This window comes from Gobius niger (assembly GCF_951799975.1).
Source record: "Gobius niger genome assembly, chromosome: 11".
Lineage (NCBI taxonomy): Eukaryota > Metazoa > Chordata > Actinopteri > Gobiiformes > Gobiidae > Gobius > Gobius niger.
The window spans coordinates 18,488,659-18,512,252 of NC_136862.1; the positions used below are offsets into that span (position 1 = coordinate 18,488,659).

Sequence of the window (23,594 nt, forward strand, 5' to 3'; positions counted from 1 at the left end):
ATGAGTGGACTATATATCGTCGAACCTTTGTGACTTGAGCAAACTATAGTTTTTAGAATGTGTCTGGCATAGGAAATATTTGCAATGTATCTAGTGATTTGGTATCTAATGGCTATTGACACATGCCATATTTTACACACGTACGATTCATCTGACACACAGCTGGTCCCTGGCTGCCTACATCCACTGCTCTGTGATGGTTGACGCCTTGAGAGCGCTCCCCAGCCACATGACTTATACTAATGTATTCAAGCACTCGGGGAGAAATGCAATACATTAAATCACCACACTGTCTATTTGATTACTGGGAGAAGCCACTTTGAATCAAACAGGATATTAGCTCCACTACATACAGTATGGGAAACACATTTGAAAGCTGTCTCATTTTTGCTTGGCTTATGTATAAGGTTCACTGTGGCTGGGAGATGTGCAAATCGCCTCTTTCCTCTGCATTTAAGTGGCATATTAGCATATGGTCTGCCGAACCAGCAGGATATACAGTACAGCAGTTTGCAGGGGATGTACCACAAATCAGAGTTTGGAGTAGCCATGCACCAACTTTTATTCACGACTTTAATACCGTTTGTAAACTGTTGCTGGAATGCTAAATTTAACTCTGTAAAAGCTACTGCCAGTAATGAAAAATTGCACTCACAAGCGGTCAAGGAGAGTGTGGAGTCAAAAAGAAAATCGGATAAATTACAAAATGGCTGTGTCAAGAGCAGGGCTGTACAGTTTTGGAAAAATATCTTATCGCAACTCTTCTGACAAATTATCACAAATAGACTTGAAATTTATGATAATATGCAGATTCAGTTTGCAGTGCACATTTAGAAGCAATGACATTCTGAATTATAACCATGACTGAATTATAAACTGCTGAACTCGTACAAGAATCCTCCACATTATTATCACAAAGATAGGTTTTTACTATCTAAAGAACATAGCCAGAGTCCGCCCCACTCTCTCTCGGGCCAACACGGAGATGCTAATGCATGCTTTTATCACCAGTCGTATTAGAATCGCTGCATTGGCTCCCAGTGTGTTTCAGGATCGATTTTAAAGTTATTTTAATGATTTTTAAATGTCTTAATGGTCTTGGTCCTTCTTATCTTTCAGAACTGTTTTTACCTTACGAACCTTCACGGCCCCTCTTCGCTCCTCCAGCAGGGGTCTCCTAGTTATTCCTAAAGTCAACTAAAAGACTCACGGTGAGGCGTCTTTCCAATATTACGGCCCTCGCCTCTGGAACGACCTGCCGGAGGAGTTCAGGGCTGCAGAGAACGTTCATGTTTTTAAGAGCAGGCTCAAGACCCACCTTTTTAGCTTAGCTTTTAACTGACTAATCTATTTATAGTTAGCTATTAGCTAATCTACTTATAATTATCTTATAAGTGACTAATCTATTTATAATCCTAATATATAAAATATATATATGGGAGGTTGTGCGAGGCGTATTGTTTTAAATGTTGTAATCTGTAAAGCACTTTGTGATACCTTTCGGTATGAAAAGCGCTTTATAAATAAAGTTTGATTTGATTTGATTTGGATTTTGCACTGCCTAAATATAGCCTTTGTGATTTATTTATTGGAGCCATTCACATTGCAATTGAGTATGCAGCCCTACAAAAGTTACTAATATATTCTATATTAGTGATTACAACTTTAAAAATGTAATATGTTTGTATTACATATTACTGTTTCAAAAATGTAGCTGATATACACTACTTTGAGTCACTTTTTAGTTATTTTTGGCAAAATATAAACTAAAGTAGTAATAATGCCACCGAGCAAAAGTGCAGTCAGAGATTTCCTTTCCTTCGCTTTTCCCCATTGTTTTGTTTGAATGACATTAATAAGACGCAACTGCAGATCTTATTCACCAGTATTCAACTTGATTTGCTATACTGCATTTTATTTGGGGAGGAGTTTGGTATTTTTTTGGTTGTACAAAAAGTAATATGGTATACTCCTTAGTTACTGAAAAAAGAAATATATTTTTGTAGCTCGTTACTTTTGTAATAAATTACCCCCAACACTGCCAAAGAGAGTCATTTTGGCCCCTATAAGACACAAGACCGTGCTACCTTTGCTACAGTCCTAAACCTAGATTAGGTGTTGTGTCTGAAATGCCAATTGGGATAAAAAAATATATATATATATCTAATGGGCGGCACGGTAGCACAGCGGTTAGTGCTTGTGCTTTACAGCAAGAAGGTCCGGGTTCGATTCCCACCAAGGACGGGGCCTTTCTGTGTGGAGTTTGCATGTTCTCCCCGTGTCTGCGTAGGTTTCCTCCGGGTACTCTGGTTTCCCCTACCACTACAAACATGTACAATAGGCCAGGATGTATGAGAGTGTGTTTGAGAGTGCGCATGGGGGACGACGGATGAAAATTAGCCTAAGGCTACAATCCGTTGTGGCTTGTTCATTAACTTGCACTGTCCCTACCAAATAAACCATGAATAAAATAAAATAAATAAATAAATCAGTAACTCGAGGTGGTTTGCCTGTTTACCCAGAAGGGTATTCAACTCCATCGCAGAGCTTTGACAGCAAAAACAGCCACCGACGCTCCGTTACTAAGTGTTTATATTCTTGATAAGTCTAAACCTTTCCTGACAGCACGCTACAGAGGATTTGCTAAGGGAGAATGTGAATGTATTCATTTTTAGATAAATATAGCATTGTTTTCACCAACAAAGTATATAATATAGTATATGTTTTTTGAACTATTGCAAAATAACTGCAAAAATCACGATACCCCCTCTTTAAAGAAAAAAAAAATCAAATTCAGTTCAAATAAACAGTAAATGTGCTCTAAGATTGAGCTGTTTTCTTCTCAAATCCTGATGTTATCTTACACCTGAGCCGCAAACTTTACTTCTGAAGAGGCATTATCTGTTTCAGAGACTTCCCTGTGAACTAGAGCAGTTTCATAACCTCAAAGCCCGCTCTGCTATCTTAAACAATCAAATTAATTTAGCTGCACTGCGTTTAGCGCCCACATCGCCCCAGACACTATAAAGCTAAAAATAAAAGTCGGTGCATGTCTACCTCTCGGCTGGTCGATAAGGCTCCATCGATCGGCGCTTTGATCTGTGCGTCCAACAGGGGGCAGACCCACGCTGAGTTTTGCCTTTTTAAAAAACAGCCTGGTCCCCTGTTTTTTTGTGAGCGCTCTGCAGGAGGGAAGAGGTGCTTTCTTTGGTCTCCCGAGGCTGTCCCCGGATTGGTGGGCTCTGAGACGTACTAAACTGTCTGCAGAATGTAGCTTGAAGGATGTGAAATTTTCTCTTTATTGTGCTGTTTTTTTATTTCTTTTTAATTTCTTTTAATCTCACCATCTCACTCTCTCTCCCACCAGATTGTATCAGGATAGACTGTAACCTCAGTAAGTGTCTCCTCTGATTATTCACTGTATTCCAGCTTTATGTCTGGTGAAACACACACCACACGGGAAAACACCGAAACACTTGAATTCCTATACAGTCACTGATTTGAAAAGAATTTATTACAAAACTTGACTTTTTCTCCTTGAAAACCGAGTCGCAGTGCTGTGGCCCAGCCTGGATGACACAGCAAAGACAATTCACGAGAAAGCAGATGGGTTTTATGTCAAGAAAAGCAAAGAAATGCAGTAGTAATGGCCTGATTGACTAAGTGTTGTGCAAAATGGATAGTGCGTGCTAAAGTGGTGCAATAAGCAGTTCAGATTTTTGTCTCTCATAAACACAACTCGTTCATATATCACATTTGCACCACAAATAATATAAACAGTTTCTAATGATAAATAAGGTGAAACACGCTATAGAAAATGTTTGATAATTATAAGTAGTAATTGCAATTTAGTAAAGATCGACCCAGGTAGAAGCTGTTCCCTTTGCAATTTGATCCTTTATCGCTTTCAACAGCTTTCATGTAGAGGATATGATATTTTTCAAGAGTGACATTATGTTTAAGTGTTGATCTTAGCCGTAGCTTGGGTATAAAGCTGTATAATATTCCTGACTGACACAAATTATGTTGTAACTCTAAAGCAAGACAATAGCGCCTGAATATAATTACACTCTTGCGCAATTTAAATAATAATGTTGCAATAATGTGTAACAGTTTGACTTACTGTTGTTCTCCCATTAAGCTGTTCTTCATTTGGCTGGAACTAATAACAACTAATTACTTATGGCTAAAGTCAACAGTTATTATGAGTGGTGGAAGTGGAGCTGGCTCTCACTGCCTCATTAGCACACACACACACACACACACACACACATATATATACATTGATTTTGTAATGCCGAGATCAGATGGCAGTGACTTAGTGAATGTGCACTTAAAGGTTAGCTGTATACGGGATCAATAACTGGACAAGAGATGGAAACTATGGGGAAGTGTTAAAAGTGGGGGAAAGGACAGAAGGGCATGCTCTCGTTGCAAGGAAGCAGTAAAAACTTGTTTCAGTAAAACATTGCAGATGAAAAGATTATATTATTGCAATCCTGCCATGCATACTGCTGCTTAGTCACCATGTCAGGTATTATTTTTCCTCTCCCCAGTCCAGCATCCTCTTGGCATTAGCGATATTACGGGAAACTATGAGTAGAATAAAAGTTGCATTCCTCTCATGAATATTTGACGGAAACATTTGAATTACAGATCAGTTAAACTTGGAGCATCTGGGTCGTAAGTTGCTCGGTCTCTTGTATCTCCCTCCTCTCTCTCGCCCATAAAGCCCAGTGCTTGTTAACACAAACAGAAGCCCTCAGAGCAGGGCTGAGGTGTAAATCTGCTCCACTAAAGCGTCGCCCTGTCGCTGGATCCAAACTAGTGATAAATTATCCCTCTTCAATGACACACTCCATTAACCGCATTGATTTTGTCTTTAGATGCTCATTAGTTAGATACCCAAAGCTAAAAATACTACCTCCGCAGCCAACCTCAGCCGAGTGCCTGCACAATCTGATACGCCTCAATAACTATTAATGTGCTCTCAATGTGGGCAATCTGACACCTCCGCATCCTGGAGCGGAGGTAACGGCAGGTCCGTAGCCTTTTCAGAAAGACTTTGATCTGTATGTTGTATTCTTACGGGGTTGTTTTACCTTTGGCTGAATACTTCACCCCTGAGCAAACTCAAATATCAAAGTGACACAACCATAACTCACGTTCATGCACTTGAAGCAGTGCCCTCATTACAACATCTCCAGCATGCTTTAAATTGGGCGATCAGTCTTTTAAAAGTTATTACTGTCTAAAACGACGACAATGCTTTGAATAATGTAATGTTGCCTATTCAATGGTTTAATTCTCATTATGGGTTAAAGACGGAGCTTTTCATATTATTTATGGGTTTGAGGTAGCAATAAACAAATAACAGTTTGTATAGTACTGACAACTGAAACACTGGCTATTATTCTGAATTTACCTCCACATAGTTTCATTTATTTTGCCATGCTAAATATTGTTCCATTTAAGCCAATCATTTTTTGACGCTCTCTTTAACACAATGCATTGCGTAATGATTCTTTTATCTCTTCAATAATAAGGGCCTTGTCACCATTAAAATGCACTCTAGATTAAAATGCTAGAATAACATGCTTAAAGTGAAGAGGCTCTACTGTATATTGACCAAAGCCACAGGCACATCTCCCTGTATATTAGCTGAATTGATTTTGCAGTAAAATGTTGAAAGGTCCTGTTGATGCTCCTACTCTGATGTTGAGAAACCGGGATGTAAATCACGGCACGCACCTGATAGCAGCAGACAGGCAATTTAAATTTTGGTCTCCCAGTTACAGCAGAGGGAGCGGGAGATAAAAGCTATTGCTGCTAGAAAAGGTGAGGAGGGAGATATAGATCATAGAGACTCAGGGGTGATTATGAAAGCGATCGTTTTAATCGAATTCTGGCTCCGAGCTACCTTTTCCACTTCCTCCCCACATGAATAACTGTTAAACATCTGGATGCTGGTCACATATCTCATATAATTTAACATATCTGAACATTAGGTGCATAGCATAGGTACGCATAGACCACAAAAAAAAAGAGTCAATATAAGTCAATGTATGTAACAAGAACACTGATCGAGACCCGAGGTTGAGTGATTAGATGTGCGCACTTTAAAAGGTTTCTATACATCGATTTCAAGGTAAGTGCAATGTGTGTGTCTGTGCGAGTGTGATTGAAATATTATATACTGAAGGATCGGTTTGTCCAGCCTGGTCTATGTAAATTCAAACATTTGCTAAGACTTGCACACTGTCAGTACACTCTCCACCAGCAGATGGCAATGTACCATCATGTATTGTTAAATGGTGCCCTGTATAGAAAATGTACATATTCCCCTGCTGCTCCTCATTGAATGTTGTAACTATAGTAACAGATAGAATGACATGCAATAATAGTTTCTTAATGCACAATTGGTAGTATATTATAGAACTGCACCTACTGTCTAAATGCATTTAAGAGTTATGTAACGGGACATAAATATATAAAGAATCGATGTTCATTAAATATTATTGAGTGGTATAGTGCGATGAGAGGCTTGGGAGTGCACAACAAGATCCAAACTGGGAGACTAATGGATCAATGCTGCAACGTGCTACTTAATAAATCTCCTGAATCTGGGGAGTTGTTCAAGATGTTTGTTTGGCAAATTTAAACAATTACTGTGGTGCGCTGTATAACCATGTTCAACATCTACCCTTATGCATTGCAGCGTGTGGCCTTTTGCATCTCTGCCACTGAACTTATTGTTATTTATCAACTGCTTTACACTCTTTTACGTTGAAGTCAAACTTGTCAATGTGTTGCTTTCTAGTATTTGTTGTACACATGCAATCCTAAATAAGAATGATCGCTCAAGGACGAAGGAAAAGTTCAGCTTGTCTTAAAACATACAGTGCAGAGTAGTGTAGTGTCATAGCTGTATTATAACAGTGCACAAAACAACCCAGGATTCATGACTAGTCTTTCGCATTGTTTTACTGTTTGTGTGCGCTCAGACGGTGACATTAGATAGAGGAAGCTCCCCTCTGAGCCGCTCTGATAAGATGAATAGCCCGCTCCCCAGCCCCGCTCTATCTCCGCTTTCATTATAGTAAATCTTACGTCTGCGATAGAGATTTACAAGGCAAACATTTCAGTTTTTGTGTTGGACATGACTCCGGTGAGCGCCTGGGTTTTGTTCACCACTTCATTATCTTAGTAAATCCCTCAGAAATAGAGGGAGCTGGATTTAAGCTGATTGATCTGTCTGCTGCACCTGGTCGATATCCAGCAGGTGAAGGAGTATCATGCGGTGTGCTCCACAGATACTTGATATGCAGTCCCAGCCCAATCCTCCTGTCGCACTGTTATTTCCCCCAGAATGAAGCAGTGAAGTGTTCGGAAACCAGTTGATGTTTTCTTTTTATTGCCCTCTGTACGTCCCCGGTAATTCTGCGGCACCCTGAGCTCAATTAGACAGACAAACCCCTGAAGGCGCAGTCAGCTTAGGCATGGCCAATTAGTTTCCCAAGCGATGTCAGAACTCCTTTGAACCGCCGTGTCGGCCTGTTGCATAGGCACTGATTTAGGATGACGCCGCTGCAGTGGCAAGCTTCTGCACTGTGACCTATTTCGAGCCAATGGAAAGCCAAAAGGATGCTGCAGGATTCCCAAAACTTAAAGTGCAGGCATGAGATAAAGCATTTTTTCCCCTATGGAGATGCCTGTGTATATCAGCTTCAAGTGAGAGTAATAGTACAGATAAAACATAGAGGAAAGATCAAATTCAGTAATCTTAAGTGAAATAACCAGTGAAAGTGTATTGGTGAAATGAGGCTGGTGCTGAGGGCTGTGTGTGGCAGTGTTGTGCGTGAGAATGAATGTATGAGCTGATTAGGCTCTCGTGGAGGGCTCTATTGACAGAGGCTGATGAGCTGTGATTGTCACTGGCTGCGCTCTGCTCTCAGGTAAGGGACCGGAGATCCTGATGGTGGGAGAGAAGCTCAACGACAATGAGTGGCACACAGTGAAGGTGGTGCGGCGCGGGAAGAATCTGCAGCTCTCTGTGGATAATGTTACTGTGGAAGGTAATGGAGATGTTTCATTGGCGTGAAAGCAAATGCTGCTGAGATATGGTGTTTATCTTGGCTGTGTGTTGTCAGGTCACATGACCGGTGCTCACACTCGTCTGGAGTTCAATAACATAGAGACAGGCATCATGACCGAGAGGCGCTTCATCTCCGTCATGCCGTCCAACTTCATCGGGCACCTGCAGGCGCTGTCCTTCAACGGCATGCCATACCTGGATCAGTGCAAGAACGGGGACATCTCCTACTGCGAACTCAACGCCCGCTTCGGCATGAGGCACATTGTGGCCAATCCTGTAACATTTTTGACTCAAGCCAGTTACCTGGCCTTCTCCACCTTACAGGCATATGCCTCTATGCACCTGTTCTTCCAGTTCAAAACCACGAGTCCTGATGGGCTCATTCTGTACAACTCTGGGGACGGCAGTGATTTCATTGTTGTGGAGCTCGTCAAAGGGTAAGACTCCTCTACCTGCTCACTACATAAACTCACAGAACATGCATATTGCTCACTGTAGATATTTTATTTTAAAAAGCTTGGCAAAGGACTGAGACAGCTGCCATGTAGTATAAAGATCTGTGCACTGAAACGTTAAGCCCATATTTAGTTTCATTAAAAGAGCATTTGTATTTGCAAACAGGAGGCATCTGGATCCAAACATTTATATTCCTTCCCTAAAATTGCCTAATCATGATTCATGTGTTGAGTTTGTGTGCCAGCAGCAGCACAGACAGACACAAGGAGATTCACAATCATTTGTTCATCATAAATAATTGTGTTAAGGGATTGGGTGCAGCAGATGAGAAGTGCCCAGAGCCAGCATCTCTCACAGTCACCTGCGTGACAGCACTTTGGCTACGTGACTCCTCACAAATATCTGTCAGATGTTTTATTCAGTTCACATTGTGTTTGCTGCAAAGGGAATCACAGAGAGCACCTGTAAATAATGATGGAGAGGAAGCAACAAGAGTCATTTCCCAGCGTCAAGGCTTCTGCAGACCTTTCTGAGCGAGTGATTAGTCAGTGGGAGGTCTGAGCCTAAAGCAGCTGGTGCAAAGACAGCACAAGTCTTTCTTTGTCGCAGAGTTCTGATCAGGCTCAATGCCACGTGAAGATGAGCCGCTTTGTCACAGATGTCACAAAACTTTGATTCAAACAAATTCAATTTCAAACCAGTCTCTCACAGTGCAATACGCTGATCAAAGAAAAGTCCCCACAAACATTATGATACATGCCAATTAGCCTAATCATAGAGAATTTTAATGAACTATTGTTAATTATGCATACAAGAAAATGGGTTGAGCACCCTTTTTAAGCACCTCTTTCAAACGGTTCCTATTTTAAACAATACTGGAACTCATTGTACATGTACTGCTAAATGATTTATACGTTTTTTCTGCAATATTAAACAAACAGCTATTTTTACATTGTTTGAATGTGAATATTACCTGGTGTTTTTGCAGCTATATCCACTATGTTTTCGACTTGGGCAATGGGCCTTCCCTAATGAAGGGGAACTCTGACAAGCCTCTCAATGACAACCAGTGGCACAATGTGGTGATCTCCCGAGACGGCAACAATGTGCACATTCTGAAAATAGACTCACGCACCGTCACCCAGCATGCCAATGGAGCCCGCAACCTGGATTTAAAAGGTAAGGGCTTGACCGGATGCAAGCGCATGTTAATAATGCATTATTAGTCATCAATAATTCATACGCGTGGACGGAGGTGATGCTTTGGCTCGAAAATGTGTCACTTTCAACACAGAGAGTGACAGATTAACAAGCTATGCAACCTATAATCATGTTAGACTACACTTCCTGGTGGATTTTTGCCAGTAAAACTTTGCCAAGAAATAAAAGATATAAGAAAGTGTTATTAATCTCTGTCCATGCATCAATTAGCAGGACTGTGAAGTTGGTCATAACTAATGGTTCAGAAAGCTAAGGACCAGTAAGAATGTCACACTATTTGTGGAATTATTTATGAGGGAAGATTTGGCTCAGTGCTGCTGTATGAGCTATTTTTACTGTATAGGCATGCCATTAAAGTTTAATATATGGAAAAGGGAAATTATTTCTTGTAGCTATTGATAATGTGACTACAGATATTGCAAGAAATGCTTAGCTGTACCAACGTAACAGTATCTTCTGAGAATGCAATATTGTGTTTTTCAGTATACAGAAGAAATTTCATGTGTCATTTCAATGCTCACCCACTGTGTCATTATCCACAGGAGAGCTGTACATTGGTGGTGTGGGTAAGAGCATGTACGGCAGCCTGCCCAGATTGATAGCATCCCGGGAGGGGTACAAAGGCTGCCTTGCGTCGATGGACCTGAACGGGAGGCTCCCCGACCTGCTGGCAGACGCCCTTCACAAAGTGGGCGAGGTGGAGCGTGGCTGTGGAGGTGAGCCACGGGACAGGCCCAAATGTTGGATACCCCTAATGACTGCTAATTACGGCACATTTATTAAGAGGAATAACTCAACTTGATGAATGCTACATGCTTTGTCCTGGTCAGAGAGTCGTTAAACACATTGTGATAGTTGTGCTTTTGATGGCCCCAGGTCCCAGCACCACCTGCACAGAGGACTCGTGCCACCACTCCGGGGTGTGTCTGCAGCTGTGGGAGGGATTCTCCTGTGACTGCACCATGACCACCTATGGAGGGCCCTTCTGCAGCGACCGTGAGTACAGCCTCTCAATTTGAAAAGGATCAATAATGGTCCATACATTGCACAATTCTTATGCAGTATTTCCACAAGCAGTACATGTACCTTAAAGCAGTACTAAGTAACTTGTTTACTTTATTAAATCTTTTTCCCTCTGGGGATAATACAAGTGCTAATGGGATGATTGGAAGGTCTTTCATCTCCCCCTGGTGTCTCTAGCCAGAAAACCACATTTGCAACTTTGGTGCCTCCGGGGAAGAGCCACCAATACACACTAATAGAATCATGAAGGAGAAGCTAACAGGCTAACGGGTAAAGCTAGCTGTGGGCTATTTCCACGTTTGCAGTATTTACAGCCAAGTTTGAGTGAAAAAAATTAACTCCATTGTGTAATTGGATGTACAATATCCCTCTCTGCCTTTGTCTTTTCTGTCAGCGTAGTATTTACTCTCACGGACAATTAATGAGTAAAAAAACAGAATGTGCTCCGACACCTGCAGTGGCGCTTATAGCCTCTAGGGGTATGAATTACTTTGTACTGCTTTAAATTGAAACCTACACGTTTACTATTCCACAGTACACTTTTAATCCCTGTGGGGTAAGAGCAGATGTTCTGCAGGGGCATGCAGTACCCCTCAAGCCAATGTTGTGTGTTATGTTTAATGACCTTCAAAAACACATCCGGGGGTGACCTATTCACACTGTAGATTAGATTAACTGCTTGATGGATTGTCCTTTTAACAGTATTTTGTAGCTGTAGGTCATGTTTACTTTATTCAGTTTTATTAGCTTTAGTTTTGTCACGTTTTATGTTGCTACATGCTGGCTAATTTATTTCTGACTTGAGAAAGTGATTGCACGGTAATTGCACATGACACGATAGCAGCACGTAATAAATGGCAGAAGTCTGATTACTGGTTTCATTATAGAGAGCCCTCTTTGTTCAAAATAATAGTTTCTGACTTTTACGAGGAGCCTTTGATACTTACATTTGCACAGATTAACATTAAGCGCCCTGGTTCAATGGTCACGGTGAATTAAGCTTCATTTGCTTCTGAGCCATTTAGAAGAACTGCAAACATTCTTGTGCTAATCATTATTGAAATGTGCCGTTATGCACTATTGTTTCCACCGAGAAGGACATCAGTTTCAGAAAGCTGCGTAAGATTCATTTTGAGACAATGTGGCTGTGTCTGCAAAAAAAGGGATAACTTTTTTTTAATTTTTTAATTATCTTAGCTGTTTCAATAAAGATTTTCAAGCCCAGCAATAATGGGATTCATCGTTGAACTAATGTGTTTAAATAGAACAAATGAAAGTGTTGTCTATGCACTGAGCAATACAAGGATCTTAAACATTTTCCATCTGTGCTGTTAAGAGGTGCTTTATGTATTTGGTAGTTGTAGGGCTTCTCATGATGTTGTCCAGGTACCGAGGACGTAAACACACTTGAACACACAGCTGAATGTGCTCACTGCTCTAATGCATTGATCTTGTGTGAAAATCAATACTTTGTCCTCTGTTGTCTTTATCTATTACATCCCTTACTGTCCCAAGACCATAAGCCACGGATAAAATGTACTCTGTCCTGTTCAAGCTGCTTCTGGCTTCAGACGTGATCAATAGAACAAAACACTCACTGGACAGAACAGAGAGTTAGTGAGCCATGCAGTTGCTTATTAACCGATTAGGCGTAACATTAACACAGTTTACCTGTTTTGAGGACTACTGTACCTAATATTGAGCCTGTAAATAGATCACAATAATAATTAGCATTAACTGTTAAGTAATTCAAGCTGCAGTTGGTCACTTAAATCAAATGCTTCTTGTTTTTATCACTTTTGGACAGTCGAACAATGAATAACCCGAGAGCTTGGTGGAAGCTGCTGCCGGGAGACTCAACAACTTCCTTTTTTTTTTCTATTGCTGAAAAGTCTGGAACTGTCCTCTGAGGAAGTTGTTTCAAGCGACAGTCCAATCGCAGTCTTTCATTTCTCACTCAAACGCTGAGGACATTTTCTCTCAAATATCCCGGTATCATTCAGAGCGAACTTTATAACTTCTCTTATCTCTGACTTACAGCATTTAGTGTTTTGCCTATTGCTTCTGCTAAAGTCTGTGCGGTTTCCTGAATCATTGTGTCATTCTGATTTGTCCTCTTTCAACCATGTAAAGCTTGGTGCAGTGCGTCCCGCCTTCCACGCGCCTCCACAGGTGGTTCAGAGCAGGCTGCAGACAAAAGTCGCTTGGCATCTTGATTGGCGTGATAGCACCCGAGGGCAAACAACGCCACTGTTTGCAGACAATGCTGAAAGGTTAACCCACCTGTCCCACCCACTGAACCGCTCTTCTCTCTTAATAGAAAAAGGACTGCCTGACCTGGCAGGCATTTTTGCTTTGGTCAAACAGGACCAGAGGAGCCCATGAACGAGCCTGTTTTCTTTTCTTTTTTATTATGAGGGGGACATGTGAAACCTTCTTGCCCCCAGGCCCCTGCTTGTCTGTCAACAGCCCTGCGCATCAAAGTATTATCTATCTTCAACAGCTGCAATGATGAAGACTTCACCTCCAATATTAGTGCATATTGTAATAAATTATGGTACATATTTTAGTGCATAGAATTGCAGTATATATATAACCATGGGAGGTGTTGACTTTAACATTCTTGTCTTTTATGCTTCACTCATGCTCCACTCTGAGTGGGGGAAGACTTTCAGATTGTTTTCGTCAAATGGCTGCCTGGGGCTAAACTTTGAGAGCTGTGCGGCAGACATAAGCGTGTTTGCATTGATGTTTTGTTGTCAGGAACCGAGGCATGTTGAAAGAGGACGCTTCATGCAGATGTTGTCTTTGCCCAATAATGAATTGCCTCTGTCTTCTACAGTAAAATATTGTTCTTTCCTTTTCCATTTTTAACTGATATTCTACACATTTGAGAAAAATGCAATTCAGCCGCATTTTCTTTTTGGTTTTCATCAAGCTGTGTTCCTGGGGACTCTCAATCATGGCGGAGGTAATGGCATGGCTGGCCGCTCTCAAAGGTCAAACCAATACATCAGCTCAGCTCGGCGGAAATAACAAGTCTCATGTTTCACATTGAGCCATCATCAAAATCATCACCGCAAATGAAAAACAGGACATGCTTCCAACAACACGCTTTTATGCAGCATGTTTTGTAACTTTTAGATGACCGCTACAATGCGTGTTTTCTGTAATTGACAATCAGCTGTTTGAGTAACAGTTTAACAAAAGTTTACTTTTCCCACAATCTACACACACTCGAAGAAACGTTAGGTGGCACAGTGGCTGGTGGTTAGTGCTGTTGACTCTCAGCACAATGGTCCTAGGTTTGATTACCGCACCGTGTTGACCTCTCTGTGTTGAAACTTTAAAGTTTTTGGGGGATTTTTTTTGCAACACAACTGCAGTATTAACTTCTCCTAGAGCTACCATTAAATCGACTAAAAATGTACTTAAACGCTATATAATGCTATTACCGCTACAGACAACGATCAATTACAACTTTAAAATTATTTACTATTACAAAATTGTAGCTGCAAAATCACAGAAAAAACAGAAGAAAAAATCTCAATATGGCCTGCACACATGATTTAAATCTACCTCATTATATCACAAGTCCCTGTTGATATGATGCTATTCGGAGCATCTCTTGGTAAGCACATGGAGGGTGTAATAACTGCTTAACCTCAGTTTTTCCTGTTCATATTCGGTCCTATTCCTCATCTGCCACAGAATGACGTATGTAGATTTGTTTTTATATTCCAGAGTACCAGAGTAACCTGTAGGGACCTTCTGTCATCACAGGGAGCGTAGACTGTAAATAACGTTGGATGGGAAAAAGATTGCTGTTCAAACGTGATGCTAAAATACATTGATTGTCCCAGTTGAGTTGTTGCACCATTTTTCACACACAGAGCCATTTACACTGTGTTTTCAGTGCACATATTTTGTTCTCAGGAGTGCCCAAGGCTGTCTCTCTTGCCTTTGTCGTCTGAAGTCATTTGATGTTGACTGCATATTGTGATCCGCGCACTGAAGGAAAGCACACAGTTCGGTGCATTTTTAGGTGAAAAGGCAGTTATATAAAATGATGCATTTACTTAATGAGTTAATGTACATTTCAGAGAGAGTTCAGTTCAAGGACAACAAATGTGCATGATCATTTTTTACCATCTAAGAAGCTGAATTCATTCGACTCAATTTAATTGTATTGTCAAAACTATCACATGTGAAGAATCAAAATCATTTTACTCAAACCCCAGATGCAAAAAGACAATAGTAAACACTATTTACAGAGCAATAAAAACACACAATAGGGGGCAGCTGAGCAAGGGAGGGGAGAGTTCAGCTTCCTGACAGCCTGGTGAATCAAGTTGCCCTTCAGTCAGTTGGGCCTGTCACTGATTGAGACTCTCTATCCTTCTCCCTGAGGCAGGACTAAAGAGGATGTTGCTTTGGTGTATGGTGTCTCTCACTAAAAGAACATATTTTTCCTATTGTAAAACATGGGCTCCTCTGTAAATAGAAAATATAACGTAATACCCCCTTGCCCTGGCGGAGGTATATTCTCTCACAGTTCCAATCTTTCTTTGCTCATTCCTGAAACCTGTCTTAAGACTTTTGCGCAGTGTTACATGACAGCTAAAGTACCTTAATTCACTGCCTTTATGGAGACGGATATGACAGAATCGAGCAGATATCCAGAGAAAGAAGGCCGTCTAATTGGAGGCCATTGCTCACAGATCAGTCCTCCCGTCTTATGCAGCCGCCCCCACTCGTCATGAATTTACAAATGCCCCCACACACCTGACATGTGTGTTACATGCATCTGACATTGCTGTTTGTAACCACGCTAATGGAGAATGTATCACCACCAGAAGAAGCAGCCGGAAGGACAGGACCCCGGCTCTGCTCTCAAAGTCAGCTTGGGCTTTGAGTAGTTTAATTTGCGTTGAAGAAAGACAGACTGGGTTGTACTTGTAGCCTCGAGGCACAGCACAGACACAGTGGAGTACAGCAGCTTTAGACAGCAGCTGTCTTCTCTTTCATACGTATGTCAGTTTATATACTGTGTACCTACATTTCAATTTATTAATGTCAAAAACTACAATGGCACAGCATGACGTTTACGCTCATTATCCAGAAGATGATAAACATATCCAGAGATTTGCCATGTTTCAGTCTGGTCACAGTAATAAAACCAGTTATTTCAGCCTTAAGATGCAGACGCAGAGGATCCTGTAGTTTAGACGTCTAAAAACATTGCTTTATTTCAGATTAAAAAGCTGAAATGAGTCGCAGGGGTCTTAGCTGCACCGCTCTGTACAAGATGAATATTACTTGCGTTGATTCTGAAAGGTAATTTGTCACGTGAATCTATTTCAATTTAAGTAAATAAATCCAGAGTTTGTCAGCAATAATTGTTTTCCTAAACTTTTTAAATCCTTATGGTAATTTAGTTGAGTTGAATTCGTAATGATGGTAAATGGTCTCAACTTATATAGCGCTTTTCCAGCTACATTAGGCACTCAAAGCGATTTACAGCAAGGATCCACTCATACGTTCACACTCGCATTCACACCCAGACACTGGAGGCAAGGAGGGTGAAGTGTCTTGCCCAAGGGCACAACAACAGCGTACACCTTCAGGGGCGGGATTTGAACCCCTGACCTTTCAATCATGAGACGACCATCTGTGCCACTGTCGCACAAGATGCCTGTGAAAATAACTTACTCTGACACTAATTACATGATCTACTCATTCATTAACCACATAAATTGTTATGATAGCCACTAAATTGCAATAAACACCATTTTAGTACGAGCATAGTGCTGCATCACGGCCCATTTTACCTTGACCTTCACTACAGGTGGAGTAATTTCAAGTTATGAGTCCCAAACGCCACCAGGATAATCCAGGATCGGCCGCCACACTTAATCTCTCGCCCCAGGAGAAGAGTCCAGAAAACCTATTGCTTTTTTATAACATTGGGAACCCACAGGAAATCACTTTATTGGGCGTTTATCGGTTTGGCGACATAAATAAAATTGCATGAGCCTTTATATTCATCAAAACTGCTTTTTTTACAGGGGAAAAAATGTATCACATAGGAAGATATAATTATCATAATAGAATTGCTAAATTTATTATAATTGGTAAATAAATCTTTCAATAGTAAGCAATTGGGTGGTTCATCGTTTAATATTATAATCCCAGCATAAGCCTGTGGTCTCTTTCCCTTTTTTCTACACAATTAAATGAAAAGAAAACCAAGGCCGTTTGATTGCAGATTGTTGCCTCGGAAATCATGCTATTGTTGCAGCACTTCCCCGAGTGATTTTCAATTCACAGTCCTGGCCACTCAAACTTGGTTCTGATTCACAAATTTACAATTTAATGCGGACCTGAATAGCGGTAATAGGAATGTAAATTTAGACCAAGCCCCGTAAAACATTAAAACACAGGGCACCTCCTTTAGTCAGGTCACCCCAAACGACGATACTGACAAAAAGCTACATGTTTGTTTACAGTTTCTGGATACATAGCGATAGAATTTCTTGCCAAATATAGTATGTCATAAGTACTGTTTTAGCCTTAAGTGCCTTCATTTAAAGCTTGAATCTTACTTATCAAACTGTTTCAACACATCTTACATTGATAAAGTTGAAGTGGCTTTAAACCAGTACTAAGTAACTTGTTTACCTTAATAAATACTTTCCGTAGTCCCTCTGGGGGTAATACAAGAGTTCATGGGATGATTGGAGGGTCTTTCATGTCCCTCTGGTGTCTCTGGCCAGAAAACCACACTTGTAACTTTCCTGCACCGGGTCAGAGGCCCTAATACACACAAATGGAATCACAAAGAAGAAGCTAACAGGCTAACGGGCAAAGCTAACTGTGGGCTAGCGCCAATTAAACAGCATTTACAGCCAGGTTTGAGTTTTAAAAAATGATCTCCATTGTGTAATTGGATGTACAATATCCCTCTCTCCCTTTGTCTTTTCTGTTAGCGTAGTATTTACTCTCTCGGACAATTAATGAGTAAAAAAACATGCTACGACACCTGCAGTGGCGCTTATGGTCTTCTCTTCTTCTTCTAGGGGCGTTACTTAGTACTGCTTTAGTACGGCATTTGATTTGATTTTCACAAAACCATGTAGTTCGGGTTTGTAGCCTTTTCTAAGTCTAAAATGTATAATACGCAGCCCTACAGTTACCGCTGTAGCAATTTGCCCATGTTTCCTGTGTAATAGATCACATTTTACAGATGGCATGATATTTTTGTCATAAAACAAAATCTCAAATTCACACATGACACACATGGTGACAGTACACAACCTTACATAACTATATGCCTGTGTCCCGTCTATATCAACACGTGATCAGCGTAGCCAAAAATACAAACCTCATAAATGCCAACTATCCGGTCTGCTTGAGTCATCTGGATGCATTGAGCCCCTGCGTATTGGCACTGCTCCCCAAAGGTACATTATGGAAACACAAGATCCGTTTAATTCAGCGAACGACCTTACATGTTGAATTTAGAGGTTGCTCAGCAGCAAATCAACCCTATTGCTTAATTGTAAGTCTTTGAAATGAAATTTTAGATATTCCGTTCAGTGAAGCTTGATAAGGTCTTTCTTCCATTTGTACAGACCACAAAAGCTCAACAGCATTTTACCCTTTTGGGCTGAGTTCAATTTTTGTGACATTTACAAAGATATAAAGAGAAGTCGGGCTCCTGAAGGGATAAAACCCTCTTGACTTACTTTGGCCTCAATGTTCTTTTTGATAGTCATATTGAAATCATTGCACACTGTATTAATACCTTCTTTTTTAACACTAAAGAATTGCTTTGATAACAGAATTTGTCGCTGGATTTACTGGCCTGCAAAATAGTGCACTGTTTGTGCTTGGCCAATTATGTCTAAAGGTGGGACAGTCTTGGGCCAGGGAGTAGAGGTCACTAAGGTCCATGTCAGTCTGAGACGACAACGGGAATGACAGCATCCCCTTGGTGGCGGGCGGGGCAGTGGCCAAAAGGATTTGCTTGGCCATAACTTCGTCATCTTGTCTGGCCACATGGCTGAGGAGGAGACGAGTCTGGTGCAGCTTGTGCGTCGACTTCTTCGTCTGTTACATGATGAGACCACCAGAAGCTGAGGATGCTGATGGATGAGGTGGAGAAAGTCCAGGTTTCAGGTCTACTGCAAGCGGTGGGTGATTTGTAGTCTGATGTTCATAGGGGCATAGCAACCTTTTTTTAAAATATTGCAACTTTTGATTTTACTTGCATCACAATCTTACAGCAATGAGCATCTCTCTTTGCACCTCTTTGAAACTCACCCGCAGTCAGTTTGTTCAAAAACAGGCATTGATCGGTTCAGTTCGAGGGTAGGGGCAATAATAAGTGTTAGGGATTTGGTCGATAAACTAGTCATACTCATCTTACTTCCTTTCAGGTGGCAACACTTGTGCTGGTGTTTCATGTGAATAGGCCCTGTAATTACAGAGTGCAGTTTTAACCATAAACCAGGTTAAAAGATCTGCAATATAACAGGCATCCATCCATCTTCTTCCGGTTTATCCGGGGCCAGACTGCCCTTTCCAGGCACACCTCCTTCAGCTGTTCTGGAGGATCCCGACGCCAAAGACATAGTCCCTCCAGACTTGACTCCCTCTTAACCACAACAGTCCGATACAGCGACTGCATCATGGCACATGCTGCACCGTTCCGTCTGTCGATCTCCATCCATCCCTCACTCATGAACAAGACCCCGAGATACTTGACCTCCTCCACTTGAGACAAGGACTCTCCATTGACCTGGAGAGGACGAGTCACCTTTTTTTGATGGAGAACCATGGCGTTGGATTTAGAGGTGCTGATCCTCATCCCCTCCCCAGTGCATGCTGGTCCTCATTTGACGAAGCCAACAGAACAACATCATCTGCAAACAGCTGAGGTGTTTGATGACAGGTAAAAAGGCTAATTCTATAGTGTCCTCCGCCTCAATAATAAACTTGGCCTCTATAGAATGTTAGAATGTTCCCTGAATGGAACTTAAAAGTGCATTGTGTAGTTTCTCATTCATCTCCCATAAATATAGTTAATAGTCAGTAAACGTTGTGTTTGTTTGTTGGTGTTATTGAGGCTTGAGCTCAGTAATGTGTGGCCCTTTGACGGTCAGCCCTTGAGTGGAGGGTTCACGTAAGTGCAGTGCCCCATTTGATCTTGGACGCCCGCCATCCAATCTAGCAACTTTCTCTTTTCTGTGCTTATCTTTACTGCCACCATTAAATAAAGGCAAAACGGCATGATACATCAAACAGCAAGTCAACACTTCTGCTCGCATTGTAAATCAGCGTGCAGCCTATTCATTTGGCTCAACAATAGTTTCCTGTTTTTGTTATTCACCTCACAAGACGATATCTCGAAGACGTCAGCTACAAATTACTGGAATTGTTTGGTTTGGGCTACCTTATTATTTCAGACAAAGCCCTTGATGTTGTCAACGTGAGCTTTTCACGCTGGATTTCACATTTTGACACTAACTCACTCCTAATTATTATTAACTTCCAATGTTGTAAAAATCAAACCATTTCAGAGACAGACGTTGTCAACCCTGTATTTATTACATAGGCCACATGCATTTAATTGCTATGTATGAGTATATATATAGAAATGAAATTGTATGGCTGTAGAAACCATGGAAACTTGCACAAGCAACGGCCTTCATCAATATGTAGAAACTGTACATTAATACTGCACGTTCAATCAATTTTGTCACATTGGTTTTAAGATAATAATTTGGTTATTAATATTAACCAAAATACATACAAATACAAGAGCTAAGAACGCTGTTGGTACCTTAATGTATCTGAGCCATCTTGGTAATATAAGGATTTATGTTCTTGTTAGCAGTTTAAAATGGCTCTATTGTATTCCTCCTTTCACTTTGATAGTAAAGTAGTTGTTGATTTAATGGGTCCTAAAGTAGTACTTTTTCTCATGCAAATGGAAAGCTGCTCTTCGCTATTGCACATTCATTAGTCTCACAACATAAGAAATAAAGAAGGTATTTTTTTCCTTTTTTATAATGGAGCGGCTCATTACTGAAAACCGCTAGACACATCTCCCCTGACCTTGTGCCACCTGGGCAGAGTGTCACTGCGCACCGTAATTTAATGCAAGCTGATATCTTATTAGCATTCAAACGCACCCGGACTGAGCTTTGTTTAAAGCATTGAGAGAAATATCTAAGCCACTCTGCCCGTTTCCCTCCGATACACGTCAGGTTATTTCATGATTGGTCACGGCCTCTTATGACTAACGCTGCAAACACACACAGCTCTGTAAGTGTTCAATCATCGACCAATGTCACAGTGACTATAGCAGCGAGGGGGAAATATCCAGCAACACACACATTCACTTTACTGGCCTCAGACGGGTTCACAATGCTCAGTCTGAAATTATGTAAGCTTTTCAGTATTTGCAAGTCTTCATAGTATGTGATATAGGTGGTGAATGTAAGCAGGCCTGTAATAGCACTCATGACCTTGTGCAAAACGCTAATTAGAAGGAGTGCAACCTAATGACATCTCGCTTTAAAGCCTAAAGGAAAGTAATTTGCTTTGCAACCATGAAACATACACATTTTATGATTTATTGGTGAGGTTTTAAATGGGATTTCGAAGTAAATGTTTTAGGGTTGTGTAATTAGTGCTAAATGGTGAAAGCGCAGGCTACAGTTAGTGCTAAAGGGAGGTAAAGTCCCCAAAACCAGAAACTTTACACCAAATATTAATTTCCTGTTGAAAGACAGAGCCTTTTTAAACCTATGGTTTGTCTTTTGCGAGGAACTTTATTCGAATGCCCCAATGCAAAGTTGGTACATGGTGGTGATTTGTCATTGGAGCAGGTAGACTCTTGTGCTGCAAGAAAAACCCACAGAACATTTCTGTTAAAGAAATAAATATAAACAACTACATATTACACTATATTGTAAGGCGTAATAATACCTCAATTAAGAGCACTTCGACTTTACTGCATGGACGTCGAAATGCTTCTAAGGTGTTCTTCTTCTTACAATATAGGACCCCTTTTTATCCGCTAAGAAAATCGACATGTTCAATTTTGTGTAACTAGACTTTTCACGTAACTGTATTTAAATAGGGAAAACGTGGAAGAGCGTGGTAGCTTCTAACTTTACCCACGTTTGGAGCTATAAGAATATCTATCTAAGCTCAGATAAGAACATATCTCGGTATGTAAAAACGGTGGCCTACTCCTTTAACCCCCAGCTTAGATCCAAGTGAGTCTGCAGACTGTCAGACCTCCTCAGTCTGGTATACTCTCAGAAACGCCTGGTCTCCTTTGTTCCCGACAGTGTTCCTATCTAATAACACAAAGTGACATTATGCATAAGCGAAATGACTTTTCCCACCAGGCTCATCTTGCATTATATAAGTTTATTCAATGAAGCCAAATAACTAAACACTTCACCGGGGAGGTTTAATTTTTGTCTGGCAGATGTTTTATTGCCGCGGAAGTGACAGGCATTAAAGGGGAGGACTCATAAAAAAACTCATTGTGTGATTTAAGTGCCATTGCCACACATTGTATTAAATTTTGGCATTGTTAAATCGCTCTACGTTGATTCACCGGCAACACACTCCAGCAGACAAGTCGACGTTTATGATACAGATGTGACAATTAGACTCTGTCAGAGTGAAGCCACTAAATATAGAGAACTGCTTCCTCTTATACTTCACTCCGACAAAGGACGTGAAGCTCTCATGTAAAGAGCAGCACAGATTAACCAGGGAAAACAGCCATTATAATTAACACTGTGAGCCAATACAGTGGTTAAGCTGAGTGTATGGTAAGTGTCAGGAGAGCGTTTCAAACAAGCTTCAAGTTCCTTCCCTCGAAATTAATTTGTATTTTCTGCAAGCAGAAGCAAGTTTATAATAAGGCTAAGGCAATTTAGGCTAGCAGCTCAAAGATGTCCCAGAAATGTTGGAAAGTAATTTTTCTTTGAAATTATATGCACAGTAATTAATGAAGAAATTGATGAGTCATTCGTGGCTTTGGTCGCTGTTTGGATAGGCTTGTGTTTGTGCTGCCTGATTGTTTATAACAGGTGTTCAGAGGTTTCAGTTGTGTTAAATTGTTGTACATTGCATAATTAAGCACCCTTGTATTAAGTAAAAGAATAATGTGAAAAATTCCTGGATACAGTTATAATTTATCAAAATCCATTGTCCTCTGTCATCAATCTATGCTCTACTTAAGGCAGATTTGCATTTTCACCCGTTATGTTACTTCAGCTTCATATCAATCAATCAAAACACTTTATTTGTCCTCAAGGGGCAATTAAAAGGCAGAGTAGTATTACATAGCCCTAACATAGTCACAGAAGGTCACTCACTGGCACTAATTAAGCTTCATCATACTGTATGCTATATCAATTAAAACAAACAAAATTCATGCATCTTCGATAATACATTTTCGATCCAAAGTCAAGAGCACTGCTGTGGGAACAAAGGTCGCTCCCGGAGTTGCAATAAGGGCAGCGCAGACGACGTCCTGACGGGAGCGACTCAAACTACGTGGGAGGGTTTCTGACAAATCTTAACATATAATTCATAATATTGTGACCACACATCATTCAATATATTTTTTTAAGGGGGTGGGTGGAAGAGGCATGGGAACGAGCGGAGGAGTGGGACAGATGGTATCACGGGGTACAGGTACAAACTGGAAACAACATGAGAGAGATGTGGTTCTGCTGCTGAACTTATATAACAGACGTATATT

The 23,594-nt window shown here is 40.8% G+C and overlaps 1 protein-coding gene across 1 annotated transcript in view; it reads left to right on the forward strand.

The window, feature by feature from the left end:
- Nucleotides 1-23,594, forward strand: part of nrxn2a (neurexin 2a) — a 147,455-nt gene that overhangs the window by 78,534 nt on the left and 45,327 nt on the right. Inside the window, 6 exon segments of the mRNA XM_079566610.1 lie at nucleotides 3,368-3,394; nucleotides 7,956-8,075; nucleotides 8,151-8,532; nucleotides 9,540-9,730; nucleotides 10,315-10,488; nucleotides 10,649-10,768. Of these exon segments, the coding sequence (XP_079422736.1) occupies nucleotides 3,368-3,394; nucleotides 7,956-8,075; nucleotides 8,151-8,532; nucleotides 9,540-9,730; nucleotides 10,315-10,488; nucleotides 10,649-10,768 (1,014 nt within the window).